Source organism: Ctenocephalides felis, unplaced genomic scaffold, assembly GCF_003426905.1.
Source record: "Ctenocephalides felis isolate EL2017-DRISC unplaced genomic scaffold, ASM342690v1 CF-g0.4_SCAFFOLD_03571, whole genome shotgun sequence".
Classification (NCBI taxonomy): Eukaryota; Metazoa; Arthropoda; class Insecta; order Siphonaptera; family Pulicidae; genus Ctenocephalides; species Ctenocephalides felis.
Window position 1 is genome coordinate 53,287,269 of NW_020539725.1, and position 24,009 is coordinate 53,311,277.

Genomic DNA, 24,009 nt, shown 5'->3' on the forward strand with positions numbered 1-24,009 from the left:
TGCAAATGCAAGTTGGCAAAATGAAAATGAAGTGATTGATCACCAATGAAAAGAATTTTAATAATAAAGGATAATAAGCTTTCAATAAATGGATAGTAATCATGATAACAGTGATAATGGTGAGGAACATGTTATCATCAAGTAAGTGATAATAATTATTATTATTGTTACAAATATTGATACTTTGTACAAAAGGTGACGAGCTCAATATATTTTCCATTACTGTCTTGATATTTTAATTTATTTTTAATCTTTTATCTTGTCACTTTCTACTACTTTTTTGCAACATTATATATGTATACTTACAATGTTTAAACTATTTTTAGTTTGAGAAAATTACGTTAGCTTGCAGTTTATTTTTATTTAAAAGGTTCTGCTCATTGTAATGTTTTATTACACAACAATGTTATTTCTTTTGTATTTTTTCTGATAAGTACTTGCTTGAAATGACTACACAATACAGGGTTGAAACGTACAAAATAGATATACAAGTATTTTTAATTATTTATTTCTCCAAATTGGCTAAAAATCTTAAATTCTGATATTCATTTACTATCGATTAGTCTTAGTTTCCAGTCTGGAGTAATAAAAATCTCCATATATTAGCCTAGTTAAATTTGTTTTCTATTCTTTTGATTGTTGTTATTGATTTTTGACTTCCTATCGTTTTGTTCAGTTTAGAAATTCTATTTGTTTATAACTATTTGTATATAACTTATATTCTATTTGTATATAACTTAAGTTATAAAAATCTATTAACTTTTTTGTATTATTTATTATATTCTTGAATAGCAAAGCTTTTCATTATTCATTTGTTAATGTTAAATTTAGTCCTCCTTAGCAGATTGATTTTAATTGACTTTTATTAACTCTTAACTTGATTGTATGTCTATCACATTTAATAATCTTAATTAATTTATGAATTTTTGCAGACTGATATCGTCATAGAATTGGCAAAAAACAATTAGGAACAAAAAACTTATTATGGATTGTGGAAAATTGTCGCAAAACGCCGGCATGGGGGCGCTGAACTTTTGCTTAGGAGCAACCTCATGAACATGATCAGGTTGACTTTGACCTAACATGAATTAAATTAATAGATTATATAAAATTTTTACATTACTATGAATATTTTTTTTGAATTGATTTTTTTTTAAATCTGCCTTATTAATAAATATAATTCTCTTGCTTTTTTGCAAATATCCCATTGTAATATGATTTTTATTTTGGTATATGTATATAGACATTACGTATTAACAAAGCATTAATGTGAGAAAAAAAAAAACATAGAACGTTGATACATGTTTGATATAATATTTTATGCAATTTCATTAGTAAAGACATTATCTCTATTTATTATCATTATCATTTATTATTATTAATAATTAATTAATATTATTATTAGTATTTATTATTAATTATCATTTATTTAGGGTATCATATTTCACATTTCGGCCTCCAAAATCAGGCTTCTAGAAGGTGCCGAAGAAATGGCGCTTCTTAAGCCCGATCTAGCTGGAAATATACGTGAATTTGATCTGGAACATATAGAAGACTTTCTTCCAGACAAAGATGGTCCAGAACAATTACTTACTACATCAGAAATGCAAAGCATTGTTTGGCGAAACTAATTAATATGAAAAGCTCAGGCAGATGAAAAGTTGAGTCGATTCATATAATTTTAATTTTTTATAATATTATAATAGTAATTAACTAGTACTAGTAATATAATATTTTTCACTTAAATTCAACTACAAAAACTTTTTTAAAAGAAAGTTAAACAATAGAAACATCTGAAAGAAAAATTGTTACATACATATAAAAACAAAAGAAAGTATATTCAAATCAAACAAAATAATACCAATCAAGCAATGAAAAAAAACAAAATTAAAATTAATCAGTCTCTGATTCTAATGAGTGATTGATTGCTGTTGTCTTAAAATTGGTTGAATGTTTGCTTTTCTTTGAAATTTCTGGAAATATATTAAATTTCCTTGTAACCAGCTAGGCAACAAACACACCGCTTTGAAAATGTGTTTAGAGGCTAAATGATCTTTGGAAATGTTTAGTTTTCATTAGTAAGTACAGTTGCAATAGCATTTCTTCATTACAGAATTCTTGGTTGTCCAAGGTTAGCCATTTAATAATATCAGTTGCCTCAAAACTTGAATAATTTGGAAAAAAGCAAGGCTAGAATCCGAATAGTGCAACTTTGAAAATTTATCATTGAAAACAAGTGACAAACGACGTGAAATGAAGTTTTGCTGTATTCACTAATAGTATATATCCTTTATGCTTTATCTCTAGTCCCAAGATTCTAGCGGCAAAAACATTTAAATCAAAATCTTAAAATAATACCTACCTTGTAATTAGAAATAGCTAAACTAACATTGCATCAACATGCATTCATTGTCATTCCTTTGGATCATGATCAAAAAAATAAATGGTCTATGATATCAGTTTGATATGCTGCCAAAATTAAACTCAATGCAATAACAATAGGAAATATTTAGGAAACTTATATGGAATTATAATTTTCACATATATAAAATTATATTTAATTCGAAATATCAACAATTTATATAATCGTCTAAATGATTTTTAATTCGTGCAGTTTTAATATTCTGGTTTTATTAATTTAAATATATTATTTTTCTTATTATTATTTGTATCATTTCAGGTCATTGCCAGGATACGCCGAAGTACAACTATATCATGGACAGTCCATAATTCAATTGTTAGAAAACTTAGAATTAATAGAACGTATTCATCCATTACATGATAAAGAAAATTTAAAGAAACTTGGAAAAGAATGGTATTGGGCATTATTGAAAAGGCAACCAATTGGTAAATTATTTTAAATTATAGATATTTATGGTGAATAGTATTTGAATTAATAGATTTACATGTGGAATATTTATTAATTAGAGCAATAGAGTTGCATACATTCTCAGGCTTATTTAATACTCATAACTGACGCAATTTTTATTCATTTATTATAGTCAATCAGTATAATTCATACTTTTATTTTTTTTCGCGTATTAAATCAATGTTACTAACTATAATTATGGCTTTTATCCTTTTTTAGCCGAAATCAGAGAGTATTTTGGAGAAGCTGTTGCTCTTTATTTCAATTTTCTGGGCTTTTACACCACCGCCTTAATAATACCAATGACTTTAGGATTTCTACAGCTGATTGTATCTCAAGAAACCCTGGCATTCTTTTGCGTTTTTAATGTTATTTGGGTCACTGTATTTTTAGAGGTATTTTTATTATTTTTTAGTTAACAAAATATGTAATAAACACTTAAAAATAATACTTGAAATAATTAAACAAATTGAAACATATAATAAAACTAGAAGAAAACCTATAAAAGTTTATTGTAATATGCCAGAAGTTTATCATTTATATTACCTATATTTATATTTTTAAAGACTAATAACACCAATTGTTTGTTTGATAAAATGAACGATATCATCGTTAAATTTTTTACCACTTACTTTATTTTAATTTTTCATGGTGTGATTACTCATAAGAACAAAATAGTTGAGCAAATATAAAATCCATAAGTCGAGACTTAGCTAATAGGCATAGATAAATTAAGAACATTTGGATTTATTTATTTCTTATTATTATTTGTAATTAATTGATATGTATTTCTGACATCTTAGTTATGGAAAAGAAGATGTAGTGAGCTGGCTTTTGACTGGGGCACAATTAATATGACAAGCCTTGATGAACCACGTCCGAACTATCATGGAACAATGGGAATAGATGCTGTTAGTGGAAAAGTTCAGCCACAGTACCCTAGATGGAAAACTAATATGAAGGTAATATTATATTTATTAATTAAACTTTTACAATGACCAAATAACAAAATATCTAGTGTTACTATTTATTTTGGTATTTAAATTCATTTGCATACTTAATACATAAAATAATTTTAGAATTGAATTGAGAATTTAGTCCTTTGATCTTTTTATTTCAATATCTTATAAAAATGTACAGAGGAAAAAATTAAAGTTACATTGTCTATATTGATTTACTTAAGAGGTTGATGATGTAGTAAAATAAATATGCATATACATGTTTCAAATAGTATAAATATAACACATAAAAAGAAATGAGTAAGTTATCTCATATCCAGAAACCTTACATTATTAATAAGAACAGAAAACAAAATTATATTTCGGTCGAATAGTTCTACTCACGCATGGTATATTTTAGGTTTATTTTTGTTTGTATGCTTTTTTATCGATAATCTTCTGAATTATAATCAAATCAAACACTTGAAATTGTGTCATACATGTTACGCTTATGAACCGATTAGAATAAAAAAACATTCAACTCCTATTGATAAAGAGATGTGCTAACGTTTTTGGTCAAGGCAGGCCCAGCCGTTTCGAAGATACGGGGTAAAAAATGACAAAAAATGGTTATTTATTTGCATTAATAAAATTAAAATCTGAATAAATTTTTGGAAAGACGGGTTGAGCGATTTCGGAGATCAAGTGAAAAAACTAAAAAAATGGCATTTGGGGGTCAAAAATAATCATTAGGCATATGCCCACCAAATTATCTGATATTATAGTCCAGTCATTTACGCTTAAATTAGGTAAGAATCTCGGAATTTGAGTAGTTGTAAGGCTGTAAATACTTGTATATTGACACTAAGAAGTTGTCTCATATGGTAAGGAGTACGTAAGTTGTCTCAAAACCTACATATGGTAGGTACACCCTACCATTTGTAGGGTGAACACCTTGTATATTGACACTTTTTAGTGTCAATATACAAGTATTTACAGACTTACAGCTGGGTATCTCGAATTCCGAGGTGAACTTACTATAATGACTGGACTACTAATAAAATTTTCAACATAAGTACGAAATCTATAAGGCTGCAATGCGGCGCCTAGGGGCATTAATATTTTGTCTATTAAAACAGATACGCAGCGCGATTGCTTTGAAAAAAATTGAATTTAGAAAAAAAAATAGAAAAAAATAAAATCAAGATTTTCAAAGCAGGGCAATTTTTTTTCAAATTTCTAAATTTTCAAAAATCTTTTAAATCTCAGTAAATCTTTTACAACTTTAAAATTACGGAACGGAAAGTTCCAATACAGTAGAACTCCAATTATCCGAATCCGGAACGGATTCGGATAATCAAATATTCGGAGTTTTTTTTTTTTAAATTGCCATTGGAAAGAAAAAAAGTTACGTTTTGATATTGCACTATTTTTTTTATTGAATTAAATAAAAGAAACATGACATTTTCACATGTTTTAAATATAAATAAAATGTACTTATGTACAAGTTTAGAAATAAAAATCATTGTTTTGTAAACATCTCCGTCAAATCAAAACAAACAATGTGCCTACACTGGCTTTGCTGGTGAAAGAATAATAGCGCACTGAGACTTTTTTTGGACAATTTTTTTTCTGAAAGTGATTCGGATAGTCGGCGATTCGGATAGTCGGAGTTCGGATAATTGGAGTTCGGATGATTGGAGTTCGATAATTGGAGTTCTACTGTAATTTGCTAAAATTAAATTAATCACATATTTAATCATGTAAATAAATGTTTACAAAATATATAGTCACATTAAAAAGTTTGAGAAACATTCATTTGAGAAACTCTGGTCGCGCTTCCCGTGCTTTCAAGACTGGCTCACAGATACCACCAACGTGGTACTGTGCGTGATATCACATTGATCGCCGCGCAATACTGAACAGATTTTGTTAGGCACCTTCTGTTGCCTCCGTTCGGCAAGATCATACTTCACAGGATCATTTCTGTAGTGTGTCTTCACAATCTCTTCACTCAAACGTGGAGTTGATGCGACCTCGACGATGAGTCGTAGCGTCGTACCCTGAGCGTGAGAAAGGCGTTCGAACTTCATTTGGAGTTTTATCGTCATCGATGACCGTTCGCTGAAATCCTTCGTGGATTTTTGTTATGGGTGTGACGCTTTCTGAGAGGTCTTTTTTACAAAAATTTTATACAATCCCAACTTCCTTTCATATATATATTATATTTATTAATGCCCGTGGTCTTTTTTTATAATCAAGGTATATAAATATATGTGCTATTATTTTCAATAATTTGTATTAATTATTAATATCATTATTTATGGTATATATTATTAATTGAAGTATTTCAATAACTTATTTTTGAGCAAATTCTTGTAATTGTAATTTAAATTTTTTAAAAGCTCAGAAAGGAAGTAGTAGATGTTTTTTTGCGAATTTTGAATGTTTCCTAAATTTTGAAAAAAATGTGTTTTAAAAAACTTTAAAATTTTTATTTGTGAAAACTTTGAAATTTCTTGAAAGTTTTTGTCCCATATCGGTTGATTCAAATTCCAGATGACTTTCGACCGCCTATTGGCCCTTGGCCAATTATCACCGAATATGAAAAAAAAACACATATGACATATACACATATAGATTGCTTTTATGAAATTTGAGAATCTCAAATAACACCTCAATATGTCAAATAATTTGACATATGAAGTATTGTGTTTCTTTAAATTGTTATATTGTTTTGTATTTTGTTTGTTTGTGTTTGTTTTATTTGTGTTTGTTTTGTATGTATTATGTATAAATGGTAGAAACTCCGTTTGGCCCTTGGCCAATTGTCGCCGAATATTAACCCTCATGAAAAACATATATATAGAATTATATGCTTTTTGTAGGAAATTTGAGTGTTTTCCAAATAGTTTGACAAATTAAGTATTATATTCCATTAAATTGTTATTTATATTATGTATAATAACTATGTATTATGTATAAATGGTAGAAACTCCGTTTGGCCCTTGGCCAATTGTCGCCGAATATTAAACCTCATGAAAAACATATAATATAGCATTATATGTTTTATTGTAGGAAATTTGAGTGTTTCTCAAATAATTTGACATTAGTATTATATTCCATTAAATTGTTATTTATTTTATGTATAACAACTAAGCTGACCATATGTCCCGGTTTGGCCGGGACAGTCCCGGATTTCCATTTTGTGTCCTGAGTTTTTTAAAAGCCAGATTTAGATCTTTATTCCCGGATTGTCTTGGTTTTTGAAAATGAACAGGCAAATTAACAAAAATTATGAAAACAAACGAACTATTTCTATTAGTTTCTATTAAGTGCTATTTTTTCAAATTAATTAATAATATTATTGAATATTATACATAATAATTTTATACAAGCGTAAAAAATAGAGATCGATATAAGACAATAAAATATCATAAGATAAAAAAGCATTGCATATAATCGAATAATGAAGTTCTTACTGGAAGTCCACAATTCTTATTAAAAAAGATTCATAGAAAAAACTATTTTTATTGTATTCTGAAATAGCGTTTTAAAGGCTCCCCAACTAAAAATTGCTGACCCGGTTTTGACTTTAAAAAATATGTAACATATTATTATATTACATATATTATAATATTATAATGTAATGTAACTGAACTGTTTAATTGTAAGGTAATCTTATACCTACAAAATGCATTTTATAGACTTTTAGAATAATAAGAAATACATAGAGTATTAAATCAGAAAAATATTAAAAACCCCTATTTACAAATTATTGAACTAAATATTCCCAGTTATTTTAAATCTTTCGATATAAAACCTTATAAACATATATATAAATATAAATATATAATATAAATATAAATAAGAATAATAAATAAAAATTTGTAAAAGAAGTGAGTGTGTAATTATAATTCTAGTTCTCGAAAACGGAATACACCAATTTTAGAATTTTAAAAGTAATTTGATAAATAATAATTGATATATACATATATAAAAGTTTATATATATTGTTTAAATTATTTTTGCTAAATGATCGAGTTGTTTATTTTTTAACTTCCCGTAGGGCAAGTTATAGTAATCGCAAAAAAATCGAAAATGAAATTTTTTATATATCTTTACGTTTCAGAGGTTTCTGAACATTTTGGCATACCTTAGAAAAAATGGATGTATGTGTGTGTGTGTGTGTGTATGTGTGTGTGTATGTATGTATGTGTGTGTATGTATGTGCGGATACAAATTTTCGTCGACGATTTCGGGAACACGGGTCAACCGATTTGAATAATTCAAAAAACATTCAATTCGTATTGATAAGGAGACGTGCTGATTAGTTTTTGGCGAAGGCAGGTCTAGCCGTTCCAAAGATACGGGGCAAAAAGTGCCGAAAACTGTAGCTTAGTTTTTGAGAGAACGGAGCGTCCGATTTGAATAATTCAAAAAACATTTCACTTGTATTGACAAGATGAAGAATCGATAAAATTTTCATGAAGGTAGGTCTAGCGGATTCGGAGATATGGAGGAAAAAGTAAAAAAATGAGCCATTTGGCGGTCAAAAATGATCATTAGACATATGCTCATAAAATTATCAGATATTTTATAGAGATTTTAACAATAAGTATACAATTTGTTAACATTCCTATGGGTTCCGTACCAATGCTTATGCTTTAGACAGCGACGCGGCGCTTACGCGCTTTATATTTTGTCCCTATGCAGTTAAAGCAGTACGATTGATTGCTTTGAAAAGAAAGTTCAGATCTTCCACAATATGTCTAAATAAAAAAAAATTTTTTTTCAAAAAAAAAAAATTAAAAAAAAAAATTTTTTTTTTTTAAATTTTTTTCAAAAATGAGGAATTTTTTGTCTAATTTATAGTTTCTCAAAAATCTTATTTTTTTCAAAGTAATTTTTTTTTTTCAAAAATGTTAATCGTTTTTAAAAAAATAATAATTTTTGGTACGGGAAGTTCCAGCAATTTGCCTTAAGGCACGATGCCTTAATTGCCTTAAGACAGAATTCCACTTACAGCTAGTTTATTTTTAACTTCCCGTAGGGCAAGTTATAGTAATCGCAAAAAAATCGAAAATGAAAATTTTTATATATCTTTACGTTTCAGAGGTTTCTGAACATTTTGGCATACCTTAGAAAAAATGGATGTATGTGTGTGTGTGTGTGTGTATGTATGTATGTGTGTGTATGTATGTGCGGATACAAATTTTCGTCGACGATTTCGGGAACACGGGTCAACCGATTTGAATAATTCAAAAAACATTCAATTCGTATTGATAAGGAGACGTGCTGATTAGTTTTTGGCGAAGGCAGGTCTAGCCGTTCCAAAGATACGGGGCAAAAAGTGCCGAAAACGGTAGCTTAGTTTTTGAGAGAACGGAGCGTCCGATTTGAATAATTCAAAAATGCTCATAAAATTATCAGATATTTTATAGAGATTTTAACAATATGTATACAATTTGTTAACATTCCTATGGGTTCCGTACCAATGCTTATGCTTTAGACAGCGACGCGGCGCTTACGCGCTTTATATTTTGTCCCTATGCAGTTAAAGCAGTACGATTGATTGCTTTGAAAAGAAAGTTCAGATCTTCCACAATATGTCTAAATAAAAAAAAATTTTTTTTCAAAAAAAAAAAAAATTAAAAAAATTTTTTTTTTTTTTTTAAATTTTTTTCAAAAATGAGGAATTTTTTGTCTAATTTATAGTTTCTCAAAAATCTTATTTTTTTCAAAGTAATTTTTTTTTTTTCAAAAATGTTAATCGTTTTTAAAAAAATAATAATTTTTGGTACGGGAAGTTCCAGCAATTTGCCTTAAGGCACGATGCCTTAATTGCCTTAAGACAGAATTTCACTTACAGCTAGTTTTTATTTTTTAATTATTTCAATTATTTGCATAAATGAACCATCAACCACTTGCATTACTTTTATTTTATATCCTATTTTTTTCAATGTTGTACACCTATATGGTTTATACACACTTCTTCATGTTTTATATAATTTTAACTATGATTATATTTTATTCAATGCTCTTTAAATATTAATTTTTAAATATTTTTCCAATACCAAAATTTAATTAAGATATAATTTAGTGCATTAATAAAAGGTGAACCAATGGGTTTTTTCTTTAAAATTCTATGTTATTTGTCAAACTAATTACTCGATGTCTTTGTATTTAGACAGATTGTAATTTATAAGGAAATAAAAAAAAACAAAAAGAATTTTCCTTTGCACATTGTCTGGAAGGCCTATTTAAACAGCAAATATATTTTGATCTTAACTAATGCATGATATGTTATTTATTGGTAATTAATAGTTAAATAAGTGTTGATTAGTTAATCAGACTATATTTAGTTATAAAAAAATTACGAAGCTTGACAATTACATAATTCTCAATAAAATGTTAGTATTTTTTCCCAAAATTAAATTACAATCCATTCTTTATTACCAAAAACATTTAGTAATTATTATGATTTAAAGTAAAACAAAAATTGAAATTACTGCCCAGGGGTCAACTTTTGATTTTTTTCCCAGTTATATTGTGTTTCCTTGCCTATCGTAATACTCTGCCTTCTTGCTGCTTTCTGGGTAATGTTGCTGTCCTTCTGGTTTGAAGATACATTAAGAACCCAACAGACGGATTCTACTGGCTTTGGTGCTTATATTATTTTACTACCTGGTATTGTTTATACAGGAATTGTTTACATCAGCAATCTGTACTACAGGAAGATTGCAACGCAACTTACAGAATGGGGTAATGCATAATAAATGCTAATGGATAAATCTTTACTTATTTGTGCTCAATACGACTCACAATACTATTGAATTTGCTAAAAAAAATGATATTTAACATATTTATGATATCACTGCAACTTTCAACAATTGAACTTTATTATTTACCTTTTTTATAAAAATTGCTTACAAAATTTAGAATTTATTTATTAAGAAAATCACAGGACTCAGTCACAGTTCGATCGACACCGAGTATTAAAATTGATGCTGTTTGAGTTCATCAACAATTTTATGTCTTTGTTCTACATTGCGTTCTGGTTGAGAGATTTGGATTTGCTTCGACAGCAATTAGCTACCATGTTAATTATTCTGCAAGCGTTCAGTCACTTGGAAGAAGCTGCTTTACCGCTCACGTTTAGATGGTGCCATCATAAGGTAATAAATAATAGATTGATTTAACAAATTTTTGGACTTTTGGTAATTTCAATGTTACTCTTATAGATATCGGATCTTATAAACTGGCAAGCAAGTAAATACGTATCTTTGAAAACAAAGGAAGAAATTATACCATTACTACCAGGTGTCGAAGAATTGCAAAGTGATGATCCAGTTGTACAACAGGCAAACGAAGAAGGTATATGTGAATTATAATTTACCTTATTTTAGACTATGGCATCGGACAATTTTTTTTTAAATTAAGTTATCCGAAAATACTACACAACTTAAATTGCTTATTTTTTTAGTTTCACAAGCTGTTATGAACGATGTCTATTTGTAAATTTATTATTTTTACAAATGCTATTAGTAATTAGGCAGTCCAATGATTGTTCTTACTAATTGTTTTTGAGATTAATATTACATTTACTAATTCTAAATATAAAAAATATAATCTAAAATTAAGTCTAATTATAAATATAAAAATATGTTTTGAAATAAAAATAAAATTAAACTGATTTTCCAATTTTTATGTTTGGAATTTTGTTAACACTATATCAATAGATTTTTTTACTGGGTTCGTTGTGAATCTATTTAAGTTTACTATTATACCAATATGATAAGATAAGAACTCTTTAAAGTAAATATGATAAATGCTTTTCAGGTTATCGCCATTCGATATTTTTCAATATATTCACATATAACCAACACAACTAAACTACAATTGTAATTACAATAAAGTCTACAATTGAGACTTACCGATAGTAACATTTTACAAAATTGCAGGATTCTTAACAATAATTATTATCCTTGACCTCAGATTGCAATTTACATAATACAAAGATTTATTTAGTAATATATCATGCTGCTGATTTAACGAATATATATTTTGTTATAGGGGAAATGGATGATTACACAGGAACATATGATGATTACTTAGAATTGTTCGTCCAATTTGGTTACGTTGTACTATTTTCCTCCGCATATCCTTTGGCCGCCTTCTGGGCAGTCGTCAATAACGTGCTCGAAATTAGGGCAGATGCCTTCAAACTTTGCACAGTATTCAGAAGACCGATGGCAAAAAGAGTTAAAGACATTGGTGCATGGCAGGTGGTAAAAGAAATACTAATTGTAAAAAATACTATAACAATAGTATAGTAGAAATATGAAATCATGAAATAATACAATATATATTAATATATTATTATTACTGCGATGTACAATATATTACACATACGAAATAGTAATATACGGTGTAGAATACAATGAGTTCATAAATATATTTTTCTTTATATACATAAATGGCTAATGACCGTATCCATACAAAACCGAGCGTCAATACATATTATTATGACTCCTCTGTTTCATGATGTCATCGTATTTTTAAATTGCTTTCTAAATAAGTAGATGTATCTAATGCAGCATCTATTTTTGTACAAACCACAAAAGCATATGAAACGGTTGCTCATAACGTTTAATTGGAATATTATATATATATATATATATATATATATATATTTATATATGCATATATACGAGTATTATGTATAAAATAAAATTATTCTTTTATTACAAAAACTTATTTTTTACAGGTGGCGTTTGAGGCTTTAGGTGCAATTTCTATTGTAACAAATTGTGGGCTTCTTTGTATATCACCACAGGTATGTTCCACAGAAATATGAGTAATTTTAACAAAAATGAGTATGTCAATTTAATAAAGCATTTCATTGGTGCTAAACAATTATCAAAAGTGAGATTTCTATACACTCATTAGTACTGAACTATAGCCATATGTATTTATACTTGTTTATCTATGACCATACCAAAAGCTTTATTCATTACATAAAATAGAGAATATTAAATAATAATATATTTTACAGAGATTAGAGAATATTGATTAATAATATCTATTAAGGAGAATAGAGAATATTCATTAATAATAATAATAATAATAAAATTGATATAGATAATGTTATGTTTAGATATTGATATCACGGTTAAAAATAACTATGATTCGATATCGATAGTGATAACATTAGCGCCAATATCAAGGTAACTACTGGTTTACATAATAATAATAAAATTTTACTGCGCTCGTGTTAAAAATAAATACAATATAAATGCACATATAAAGAAAATTTTGTTACAATCAATACCCAGGAGTTATTGATACAATTATGCTACTTCGACAAAATGAGGTTACACATATTTTTTCACTGTTTTTGAACAGCATATAAAATCAGATCCAAGAGTTTTTCAAACACGTCACTTTCTAGTAGGCTACTTATATGTTGTCCCACCTATTTGAATTAATTATATAACGAATTTTTTTATTACAAAACAACCCAATGGTCGCTCTATATTTTAAGATATTACATCAATTCACATAGCCGGAACAGGCTATTTTCACGTAGTAACATATGAGGATCTATATTTTTAAGTAAAAGAGTAAGAGTAAGTAAAAAGTTAAGTAAAAAGAATATTACTGTTACGTGATATCAGGCTGTCCGAAATGCAGATTTGAACTCGCGACTCGTGATTTTCAAAGTCGGACGAGTACTTGGACCTAATATAAATCAAAAATTTAAAACTACAAACACAAGTACTCAGAATTTTTAACGGTATCATGAATGTGGGTAAACACATCTTTCCCAAAAGTACCTACATTTATTCACAGAATATACTGCATCCAATTACACCATCCGTTGTGGTTACGATTTAGATTCTAAACCTTAGAAACTTCTAAACTTTAGAAGATCTTGATAAATTAAGGATAATTATAATTTTAAAATCAACATCAATTAATAGATTAATGTATTAACAAATTCATGTTCTACACATTTCCGATAATAAAGCTACACCCACTTTTACTGTTCGGGTGCGATAAACAGAAATGCTGTTTAATAAAAGCCATTCTTATCGTTTTTATTGCTCTACAGATGGCACGTATTCGCACAGGTCTAAATATGAGCCCAGTCGAATGGTTGTTATTTTTCGTGGGCTTGGAACATTGTTTACTGGGAATCAAACACATTTTGCACCGAGCCATTCCTGACAAACCAGAGTGGGTGCGAGTGGCGTTGGCAAAACGACAGTACGAATCCCAAAGAGCACTAAAAAATGAGGTAATTAAAAAAATGTTATAGTTATTTTCCAAATGAGACAATACTTCATTATTAACTTTCCTTAGAGTCCATTAATCACTTGAGGTTTTTAGGGAAAGTGGGGGGGGGGGGGTAGGTTGACAAAAAGTCACAAAATATCACGAGGAGGGAGGGTCTTGTAAGATTTTTAACCTGAATTTAAAAAAAATTCAAACATTTTCAAAAAAAATTAAAAAAATTACAATTATTTCTCGTAACTAAAAATACACGTGATGTTTGGTTGAGGAGGGGGGTTAATCTTATTATTAAATAATACCACGTATCAATAGTATTATTATTAAATAATACCACGTATCACTAAGTTGGAGGGGAGTCTAAAAATCCTTAAAAATTGATCACGTGATTAATGGACGCCCCCTAATCACAAAAAATCGAAAATGACCAATTTCGTATATTTTTACATTTCCTCAGAACATTTTCGCGTACATTAGAAAATATTGATATATGTGTGTGTGTGTGAATATGTATGTGTGTATATGTATGTGTGTATGTGTGTATGTATATGCGAATACAATTTCTCGCCGACGATTTCGAGAACAAGGATTAACCGATTTGAATGATTAAAAAAACATTTGATTCATATTGATAAGTAGACGTGCTGATTAGTGAAAAAAAGTGCCAAAAATGGTAAATCAGCTTTTGAAATAACACAAAAAAACCTTTTACTATGAAGAACTGATTAAATTTTTTGAAAGATAGGTTTAGGGGTTTCGGAAATCTAATAAAAAAGTATAACAAAATTCCATTTTGTGGTCGCGTGCAGACTTTTTCTTTCCATTATTAACATTTTCTTTGTTATATCAGTTAAAACGCTAGATCACGATCAAAAACTTGTGTGAATATCTAAACACGCACATGCTAAAATTTATTGTATAACTGAAAATTAATAATATCATAATGATAAATGATGCATAAATGCAAATTAGACAATTTCAAACTGGATTCTCAATTATTACAGAGACGTCAGAAATCGCAAAGAATTTTAACGCGACGTTTCAAGACTGTACATGGCAGACCAGGTCAAAAGCACAAAAATGACTTTCAATAAAGTATTTGTAGAGTATGTAGAACTATTGTTGTTATTTATTTACGAAGTTAAATTATTTTGTCATAAAATATAAAATTGTTGTTAATGTTATCAACATCGTTTTATTTTATTAATTTACAATACATGCACTCAGTGGCGTCGGAACCGTGTGGGCTGTGTGGGCTTGAGCCCACCCATGAATTTTGATGGGGGGGCTCAGCCCACCCATCAATTTCAAAAAATTATATGGGCTAATATCTCTAAAAAAAATGAGACCACTGGCTGCCTATCTAAAAAAAAAAAAAAAAAAACGAGCCCACCCATCAAAAATTTGGTTCCGACGCCACTGCATGCACTATAATAATGGATCATTTTCATGTACATAAATATTTCATATATCTAATGGAAATGTTGAATATTGCAGCAAATGTACATTTTATATTAACAAAGAATTTTAAATTTATATCGTTGGTTTTAAATTGACTTCGTCGACAACTGGATTTGCACTATCGTCGGGCTGGTCCAAACAGCAGGAGTGGCAGCATTCTTTTGGATCAATTTGCAAATCTTTGGACTCATTTTCTGGTAAAATAGGTGCACTTTGCACATACAGGACATTCTAGATAAAAACGGTATGAATATTGATATTAATTTTTTATTACCAAAGGCAATAAGAATAAATTTTAACAATTAAAGATGGATATTCTCAGAATGTTTTACAAAACCTACAAGAATAAATTATTTTTGTAGATTTAAACAAAGACCATTAAAAATTACCCTTTTTACTATTAAATGATGAAATAACAGTGAAAAGCATTTATTTATTTTGCAAAACAAGGTACATTATTAATTACAAATGTAATTTTGATACTAATATATTAGATCCGTATGAAGATTATAAATTATATTATTAAGCCATGGTAAATATTTCTATTTTTTCAAAATATTGCCTTTATATTGTATGATAATTTTTCAAATCGACATAGACGACAACTCTTGTATCATAATTGAAAGAATTTTAAAACTTCGTTTGAAATTGTTTCAAAAATCTATGATCAATAAAATTGCAAATATTTTTTTTACACATTTTCAAAAATTGCAGTGGATAATTTTTATAAAGATTTATATTTATCAGATATATACTAAATTTATAATACGTATTATAAAATTTTAATTTTTAAAATATATACAATAAAAATCATTCTATGATGAAAATTTTTATAACTTACCAAAACAAGTCCGATGACTGCAAGATACACAATAAGTTTCATTTTGTTATAAGTAGTGTTGTTTTTGAACAGTTCAAATTATAAATTATAACAGTGTTTTAATTTGCCAATCTTCAATTTCTCAATTGAAGCACTGATTTGTACTATTGCCAATTTCAAATCCGATTTGATATATATACCTTCATATTGGCCCGGTGTTTTGAAAGTATTTCTCTAGTTAAAATAACAAATATTAATTACCTTAGGACTAACTATAAACAAAAAACAAAATAATTCATCTATAACAAAAATTATTGATAACGAAATATAATTATATCACATGTGGAATGTTATCAAGAAATTTATTTTCAAATGTTGTTTAGAAATAATGATCGTTATCAAATATCAACATTGCCCAAGATTTTCTTCATCGGCGTCACTAAATATTCATATCGGTATAAAAGGCCTAAGAACATGATCGAATTTAATTAGTGTACTGTAGGCATCAGTTCAAATATAATTAAAAGCTAAAACCAAATCAAGTAAAGCAAGTATGAAGCTGTCTTTTGTTCTTTTCTTTTTTACTATCTTATTGGTAAGTAGAAGTTGACTATTGTGAATAGTAGTTAATATCAATTATTAACACTAATTGATAATGTCACATCATCAATAACAAGAAATTCTAGTGTATTTTTGAACATTAATTGGTAATGTATATTAATTGCCTAATTTTATCGCAAATCATCACCAATTAGCTTTGGTTCTAATCCATCCTGCTGCATTAATTGGTAAAGTATTCTTATTTCCCAATTTGTTCTCAAATCATCACCAATCAAGGGGTCCTTACCAATCATTTGATACTATTTGTTAAAGTATATTCACTTTTCAACTTCATCTCAAATTATCACAACTTACCAAGGAGTTTTGATTTATATTTTCTTATTAATTGAATATCCTTTATTTGTTTGCTTTCAAATCTTCAGAAATGATCAAGACATCCTCGTCGATTTTTATGATCAAGACATCCTCATCGATTATTAGTCACTTTATTGTTTTATTTTGTCTCAAATCATCATCAATCATCAATCTTTTAACATTGATTAGTAAAATATCCATATTTATCAATTAACTCTCAAATTACCACCAATGATCAATAAGTCCTCATCAATCTTTTAACTTCATTTGATGAATATCCTCATTTTTCCATTTTTTCTCAAATAATGACCAATTATGAAGAAATTCTTTTTTTGTGTTTTACTAATTAAAGTAATCTTATTTCCTAATTTTGTTTAAAAAAAATCAACTAGTCATGAGATTCCATATATTAACTAGACTGATTAATTTTAATATTATATTTTCATTTAGACAATGATTAACCATCAATATCTCATTCATAAATAGCAGAGAAGAAAGACTATTAGTCAATTTAGAAATGCAATTGTTTTAATTAACTAAGTCTGAAACGAACAAATTACATTAATTATTTTCTGCAAATTATATCTTTCTGAAAATGGTTTGTTACTAATAATTAAAAGATTTTGTTTACTATTAAAACTTAATGTAATTTAATTAGTTTTTTTTTTGGGTTGATGAGATCTTACCAAACTTTAATGCATCTAATATGGTTAGGCAATCTATTTTCAATTGAATTAAATTAAAGTAAATTAATTGATGTAACTTAATTATTGATCGATTATTCTTTATCATAGGGAGCTTTGATGGTCCACAGTGCACCAATTGGTAATCAAGATCTCCAAGGCGGATCAGTTGATCCCAAAGAATGCTGCCACTCCTGCTGCTTAGAAGGAAATGATGATACTGCCAATGATCAACCTATTGATGATGATCTGAAAATATAAGTAAAATCTGGACGAAACAATCACTTTCATTTGAGTTACAATGGAGCACGAATGTTTAACTTATTGTCTATGATATTGATGATATAATAAATATGTAATATAATGCAATAGATCTCATTCAAATTATGAGTTTTTTTAATATTAGCTAAAATATATAGTATAGTATAAAAATTTAGATTTACAATAATTTTGACCTAGTTGATAATACAGTATATTTTTTTTATTTTTAACTTCAGTATCAAGAAAAAACAAAGTTTATACCACTTTTATTTCTGTTATTAATTCTACTGCTAGGAGAATCTTTAAAAATGATTCAAGTGTGAAATTGATCATATCTAACAATAGTAAGTATTTTGACCTTTGATTTTGTAAGACACTGCGTTATTTACTCAAGGTCTCTTAGCGGTAGAATCTGAATTAAATAATTCTGATTGGATTAACTTATATAACATTTTACAAAATATTATAAAAGTATTAAAAATATGCTATACTATATTAGCGGTATTAGTATTATTTTAATAGAACCTCAGGCAAATTGCCAAAACCTTTATCTCAAACTAGAATTATATTGTAGGGAGTCATACCTTTTTATGAATTTTTTTATGATTTTGAAAAATATAAAAGTTGCCAAATTTTTGCAAAATTTAAAATGATAATGGTTGAGAAATTGATTTTTTTAGATAATACATAATTTTGAAAATTGGAAATATAGAACATATTTTAAAGTTTAAGAAAAATAAAAAAGTGATATTGTAAAAAAAATTATAAACATAAATTTTATATATATGGAATATACTGGAAATTATTTTATAAGTAAATTAAGGGTTAATAATGTCACAGAGTATTTGATGTAATGTGTAGATTAAATATTAGAATTAAAATTGAAAAATTTGAGTGAATTTTATAAGTAAATTATAAATATCAATATTTTCTTCACAAGTTTAAAATACAAAATTTACAAACATTTTGATATTGCTACATACTCAGATATGTATTTTGATACAAAACAAAAAATTCGAAAAAATAGTATATAATTAAAATATATTAATATATACTAGAAATTATTTTATAAGTGAATTTTTAATTTTTAATGTCTCAGAGTATTTGATGTAATGTGTATAATTAAATATTATAATTGAAATAGATAAATTTGAGTGAATTTCATAAGTAAATTATAATTATTTTTATATACTGAAACGTACATATTTTTTTTACAAAAACCATAACATCTTTTTTACATCTTGAAACCCTAAATTATGTAAAATATCAATATTAATAAACATTTTGATATTACATACTCAAACTGATGATACAAAACCAAAAATTCGGGAAAATAATATATATTTATAATATATTAATATATACTACAAATTATATAATTATAAAATATATTTTATAAGTAAATTTTTAATTTTCAATGTCACAGAGTATTTTATGTAATATGGATAATTAAAAATATGCATTGAAATAAATAAATTTGTGTAAATTTTATTGGTAAAATAAAAATATATGATATAATACTGAGATACTGATAACAGACCTACTTTTTTTTAAAAAAAACGATAAGATATTTTGGCTATAAAATGAAAATTTTCACATCTAGGAACATCTCAATTATGTAAAATATCAATATTTACTTTACAAGTTGCAAATATATAATTAATGAGAATTTCAATACTACAACTCAGATTTTGATACAAAATCTAAAAATTCGATAAAAATATAAAAAATTATTATATAATGATATATAAATTTATTATGATATATAATTATAATATAATTACTATATAATCAAAATATAAAATCATTATTAATTATAATGTAATTATTAAATACAAATTGCAAAAATCTGATGATTTTCTGAGGACCCCATTTAGGTTTTGTCCAGTAACTTTGAAATAACTGCTTTACTAAAGTAATGTGTTCTACCAGAATCACACAAAATTTATTAAATTGTTTTTATTTTAAATCCAAATCAGTTTAACATAAATTGTTAAAAATTTCAAAATGTCGGAAATAACATGTTTGTAACTTTCGCGTTTTCTAACGATCATGTAGTCTAAAAACAGAAATATATAATAAATAATTTATATTAAAAACTTTTGATATGCAGTACATAATAATATTAAATAAATATTAAATATATTTACATGTTTCAAATTCAGATTATTTCGTTCGATTCGAAGAGCAAAAACGCGTCGATGTATACGCGCACGTATCTCCCGCCACCAGTTGAATTCAGCTTTTAATGTTGGTACGTCGTGCAAGGCGTTGCCGGCGGCTTAATTTGCGTCACTTTTGGTCCATCTGACTCATTCATCGTTCATTTGCAAAGCAAATCGCAAACGAGTTTCAGAGCACAGCGGTTGCGCATCTGTTAAGCTCAACGGCTATAGTTTTTCAGTATTATAATTTGTATTTCGAAGTAAATAACAAACATGAGGGAAATTGTACACATTCAAACTGGACAGTGCGGAAACCAAATTGGAGCTAAGGTAGGAAAATTTTTATATTATTTTTTTTTGTCGTATCAAGGCCGGCCGTAGGTAACTGACATCATCTTATGAAGTACTGTTATAAGTGTACACGTATGTTACAACAATTCGTTTTCGCCGCTTGGTATTAAGATATTTTATTATTCATTGACGTTTAAACTAAAATTGCTTGTTCAAAAGTTTGTATTCAAACTGTATTTTTTTGACATTTTCTGGATTTTAAATCTCAATTGTTTTTTGTTTATTATTTGATTAGCACCATTAAGATAACCTATGAAATTATGACTAGTGTTTTATTTCCAAGGTCTTCACATATTATTAACAATTATTTTCAATGAGCACATGATTATAGTTGCTTCTATTGTCCACAAAATAATTAGTCCTTGAAATTATTCTCAGAACATTAAAAATCAATTACTGATTATTTTATAGTTCTGGGAGATCATTTCTGATGAACATGGAATTGACCCAACTGGAGCTTATCTTGGAGATCATGAACTTCAATTAGAACGTATCAATGTTTATTACAATGAGGCTTCTGGTGGAAAATATGTTCCACGTGCCATTCTTGTGGATTTGGAACCTGGAACCATGGACTCCGTGCGTTCTGGACCATACGGTCAAATTTTTAGGCCAGACAATTTTGTTTTTGGACAAAGTGGTGCTGGTAACAACTGGGCTAAGGGACATTATACTGAAGGTGCTGAACTAGTCGACTCTGTTTTGGATGTTGTGCGTAAAGAAGCTGAATCTTGTGATTGTCTGCAAGGTTTCCAACTAACCCATTCTTTGGGTGGTGGTACTGGCTCTGGTATGGGAACACTATTGATTTCTAAGATTCGAGAGGAATACCCTGATAGGATAATGAATACTTACTCAGTTGTACCTTCACCTAAAGTATCAGACACTGTTGTAGAACCTTATAATGCCACCTTATCAGTACATCAATTAGTTGAAAACACTGATGAAACCTATTGTATTGATAACGAAGCATTGTATGATATTTGTTTCAGAACATTGAAACTTAGCACTCCAACATACGGAGACTTGAATCATTTAGTTTCTCTTACCATGTCTGGTGTCACCACCTGCCTTCGTTTCCCTGGTCAACTTAATGCTGATTTGAGAAAATTAGCTGTAAACATGGTTCCATTCCCACGTTTACATTTCTTCATGCCTGGCTTTGCACCGTTGACGGCAAGAGGTAGCCAGCAATATAGAGCCTTAACTGTACCTGAACTTACCCAACAAATGTTTGACGCCAAGAACATGATGGCTGCTTGTGATCCACGCCACGGAAGGTACTTGACTGTAGCCGCTGTGTTCAGAGGACGTATGTCAATGAAGGAAGTAGATGAACAAATGCTGAACATTCAAAACAAAAACAGCAGCTACTTCGTTGAATGGATTCCAAACAATGTTAAGACTGCCGTCTGTGACATTCCACCTAGAGGCTTGAAAATGGCTGCCACTTTCATTGGAAATTCCACTGCCATTCAAGAATTATTCAAACGTATTTCCGAACAATTCACTGCCATGTTCAGAAGAAAGGCTTTCTTGCATTGGTATACTGGTGAAGGTATGGATGAAATGGAATTCACTGAAGCCGAGAGTAACATGAATGATTTAGTTTCTGAATATCAACAATACCAAGAAGCCACTGTTGATGATGATGCTGAATTTGATGACGAACAAGAAGTTGAAGTTGATGAAAACTAATTTATTTCATTTATAAGTTACCAATTAAGACAGAGGAAATATAATATAAATGCAATTAAATTATTTTTGAATTTTTTGGAAGTTGTTTATACCTATAAATTTTTGTTTATATCTATAAACATGTGTATGTGCATACGCATGATGCTTTACATCATTCCTTAGAGCAATCAATGCATTAACAGGGCTTTAAATCTCAAATTGTTACACTTCGATTTTATATTTTAATAAAAAAGTTAACAAAAACCTGTATTTTAATAAAAAATGTAATTATAGGTTAGCATTTAAGTTATTTAAAAATTCCAATTTTTTTTTCTAAAATAAAATATGTAAATATTTTATTTAAATTATAGTGTGGTTATGAGTAAAAACTTTCTTCCCATTGAAAATTAACAAGTATTAAGTTTTTAATTAAATAATAAATAAATTAAATAATCCTCTTTGAAAATTAAATATTTTTATTCATACAACTGACTGACTGATTTATCAAAAAATACTGCTATGAAAGTACGCAACTTTAAGATTTATGAATAACAGTTATCTGATAGTGAATTACAATTTAAAAGTAATAACAAAATTTGGGAACCTAAAAATTATTAGTTCGATATATTTTACTTGTAAAGTATTTGTTTTATGTGAAATTAATAATAATATTAACAAGAAATAATTTACAAATATCAAAAGAAATTTATTTTCAATACATGTCTTTACATGTATCAAGGTCTTGACAATAATTTCCTGGCCGTGAGCTATTGTATACGTCGGATATCCGTGACAATTTTATTAAATTTGTGCGTGATATCACTAACCTTAATTACTTACTAATTAGTAATTAAATTAGTGTTTAAAAATTATGGGCAGTAGGTAATGTAACTGAGCATTTTTCTTCAAATGCGGTCTTTACTTGATTATTATGAGATGATATTTATGAATTACATTTGATCTTTTGCAAAAGTTGATTCGCAATACCAGTTTTTACTAGAATTCCGCATATATATATATATATATATATATATATATATATATATATATATATATATATATATATATACAGACAGTCTGGATTAACCGACATGAATGGGAATCAAAAAGTTTCCAAATTTTCTAGACATTTCCAAGTTTTCAAAAAGGCAATTTTTCATTTTTTTCAATACTCATATTTTTCAAATATTTACGAAATTTCAAAAATGGTATAAAAAATCAAAATTACCAAAAAATCTTTTTCTGACCTTAAAAAATTTAATTTTTGCTACGGAAAATTTCAGCAATTTGCCTTAAGGTATGACTAGTTAACTTCCCGTAGGGTAGTTATAGTAACGGGCCGAAAATCGAAAATGAAATTTTTTGCATTTCTCCACGTTTTGAAGGTTTCTGAATATTATGGCATACCTCAGAAAAAATGGATGTGTGTTTTTTGTATGTGCGTATTTTTCCGTCCACGTTTTCGGGCGCCCGGATCAACCGATTTGAATGGTTCAAACAACATTCGATTCCTACTGATAGGGAGATGTGCTGATATGTTTTCGGCAATGGCAGATCCACCCGTTACGGAGAT

At 27.9% G+C, this 24,009-nt stretch overlaps 2 protein-coding genes and 1 non-coding gene across 3 annotated transcripts; all 3 read left to right on the top strand.

Annotated features, from left to right (window-relative positions):
- Positions 1-88: 88 nt before the first annotated feature.
- LOC113386254 (anoctamin-10-like) lies at positions 89-15,217 on the top strand. The gene is made up of 13 exons (XM_026624045.1): positions 89-141; positions 1,469-1,575; positions 1,645-1,660; positions 2,681-2,847; positions 3,089-3,264; positions 3,673-3,831; positions 10,353-10,572; positions 10,765-10,985; positions 11,052-11,184; positions 11,884-12,095; positions 12,578-12,646; positions 13,925-14,110; positions 15,108-15,217. The coding sequence occupies exons 1-13, from the start codon at positions 89-91 to the stop codon at positions 15,195-15,197; spliced, it is 1,809 nt and encodes a 602-aa protein (XP_026479830.1). The 3' UTR covers positions 15,198-15,217.
- Positions 5,769-5,981, top strand: LOC113387192. Its single transcript, XR_003368141.1, has one exon. It is a non-coding gene; the product is annotated as a small nucleolar RNA U3 (small nucleolar RNA).
- Positions 15,218-20,580: 5,363 nt separating the features above from the next.
- On the top strand, positions 20,581-22,700 carry LOC113386895 (tubulin beta-1 chain-like). Its single transcript, XM_026624653.1, has 2 exons — positions 20,581-20,738; positions 21,171-22,700. The coding sequence occupies exons 1-2, from the start codon at positions 20,682-20,684 to the stop codon at positions 22,455-22,457; spliced, it is 1,344 nt and encodes a 447-aa protein (XP_026480438.1). The 5' UTR covers positions 20,581-20,681; the 3' UTR covers positions 22,458-22,700.
- The last annotated feature ends 1,309 nt before the right edge of the window (positions 22,701-24,009 follow it).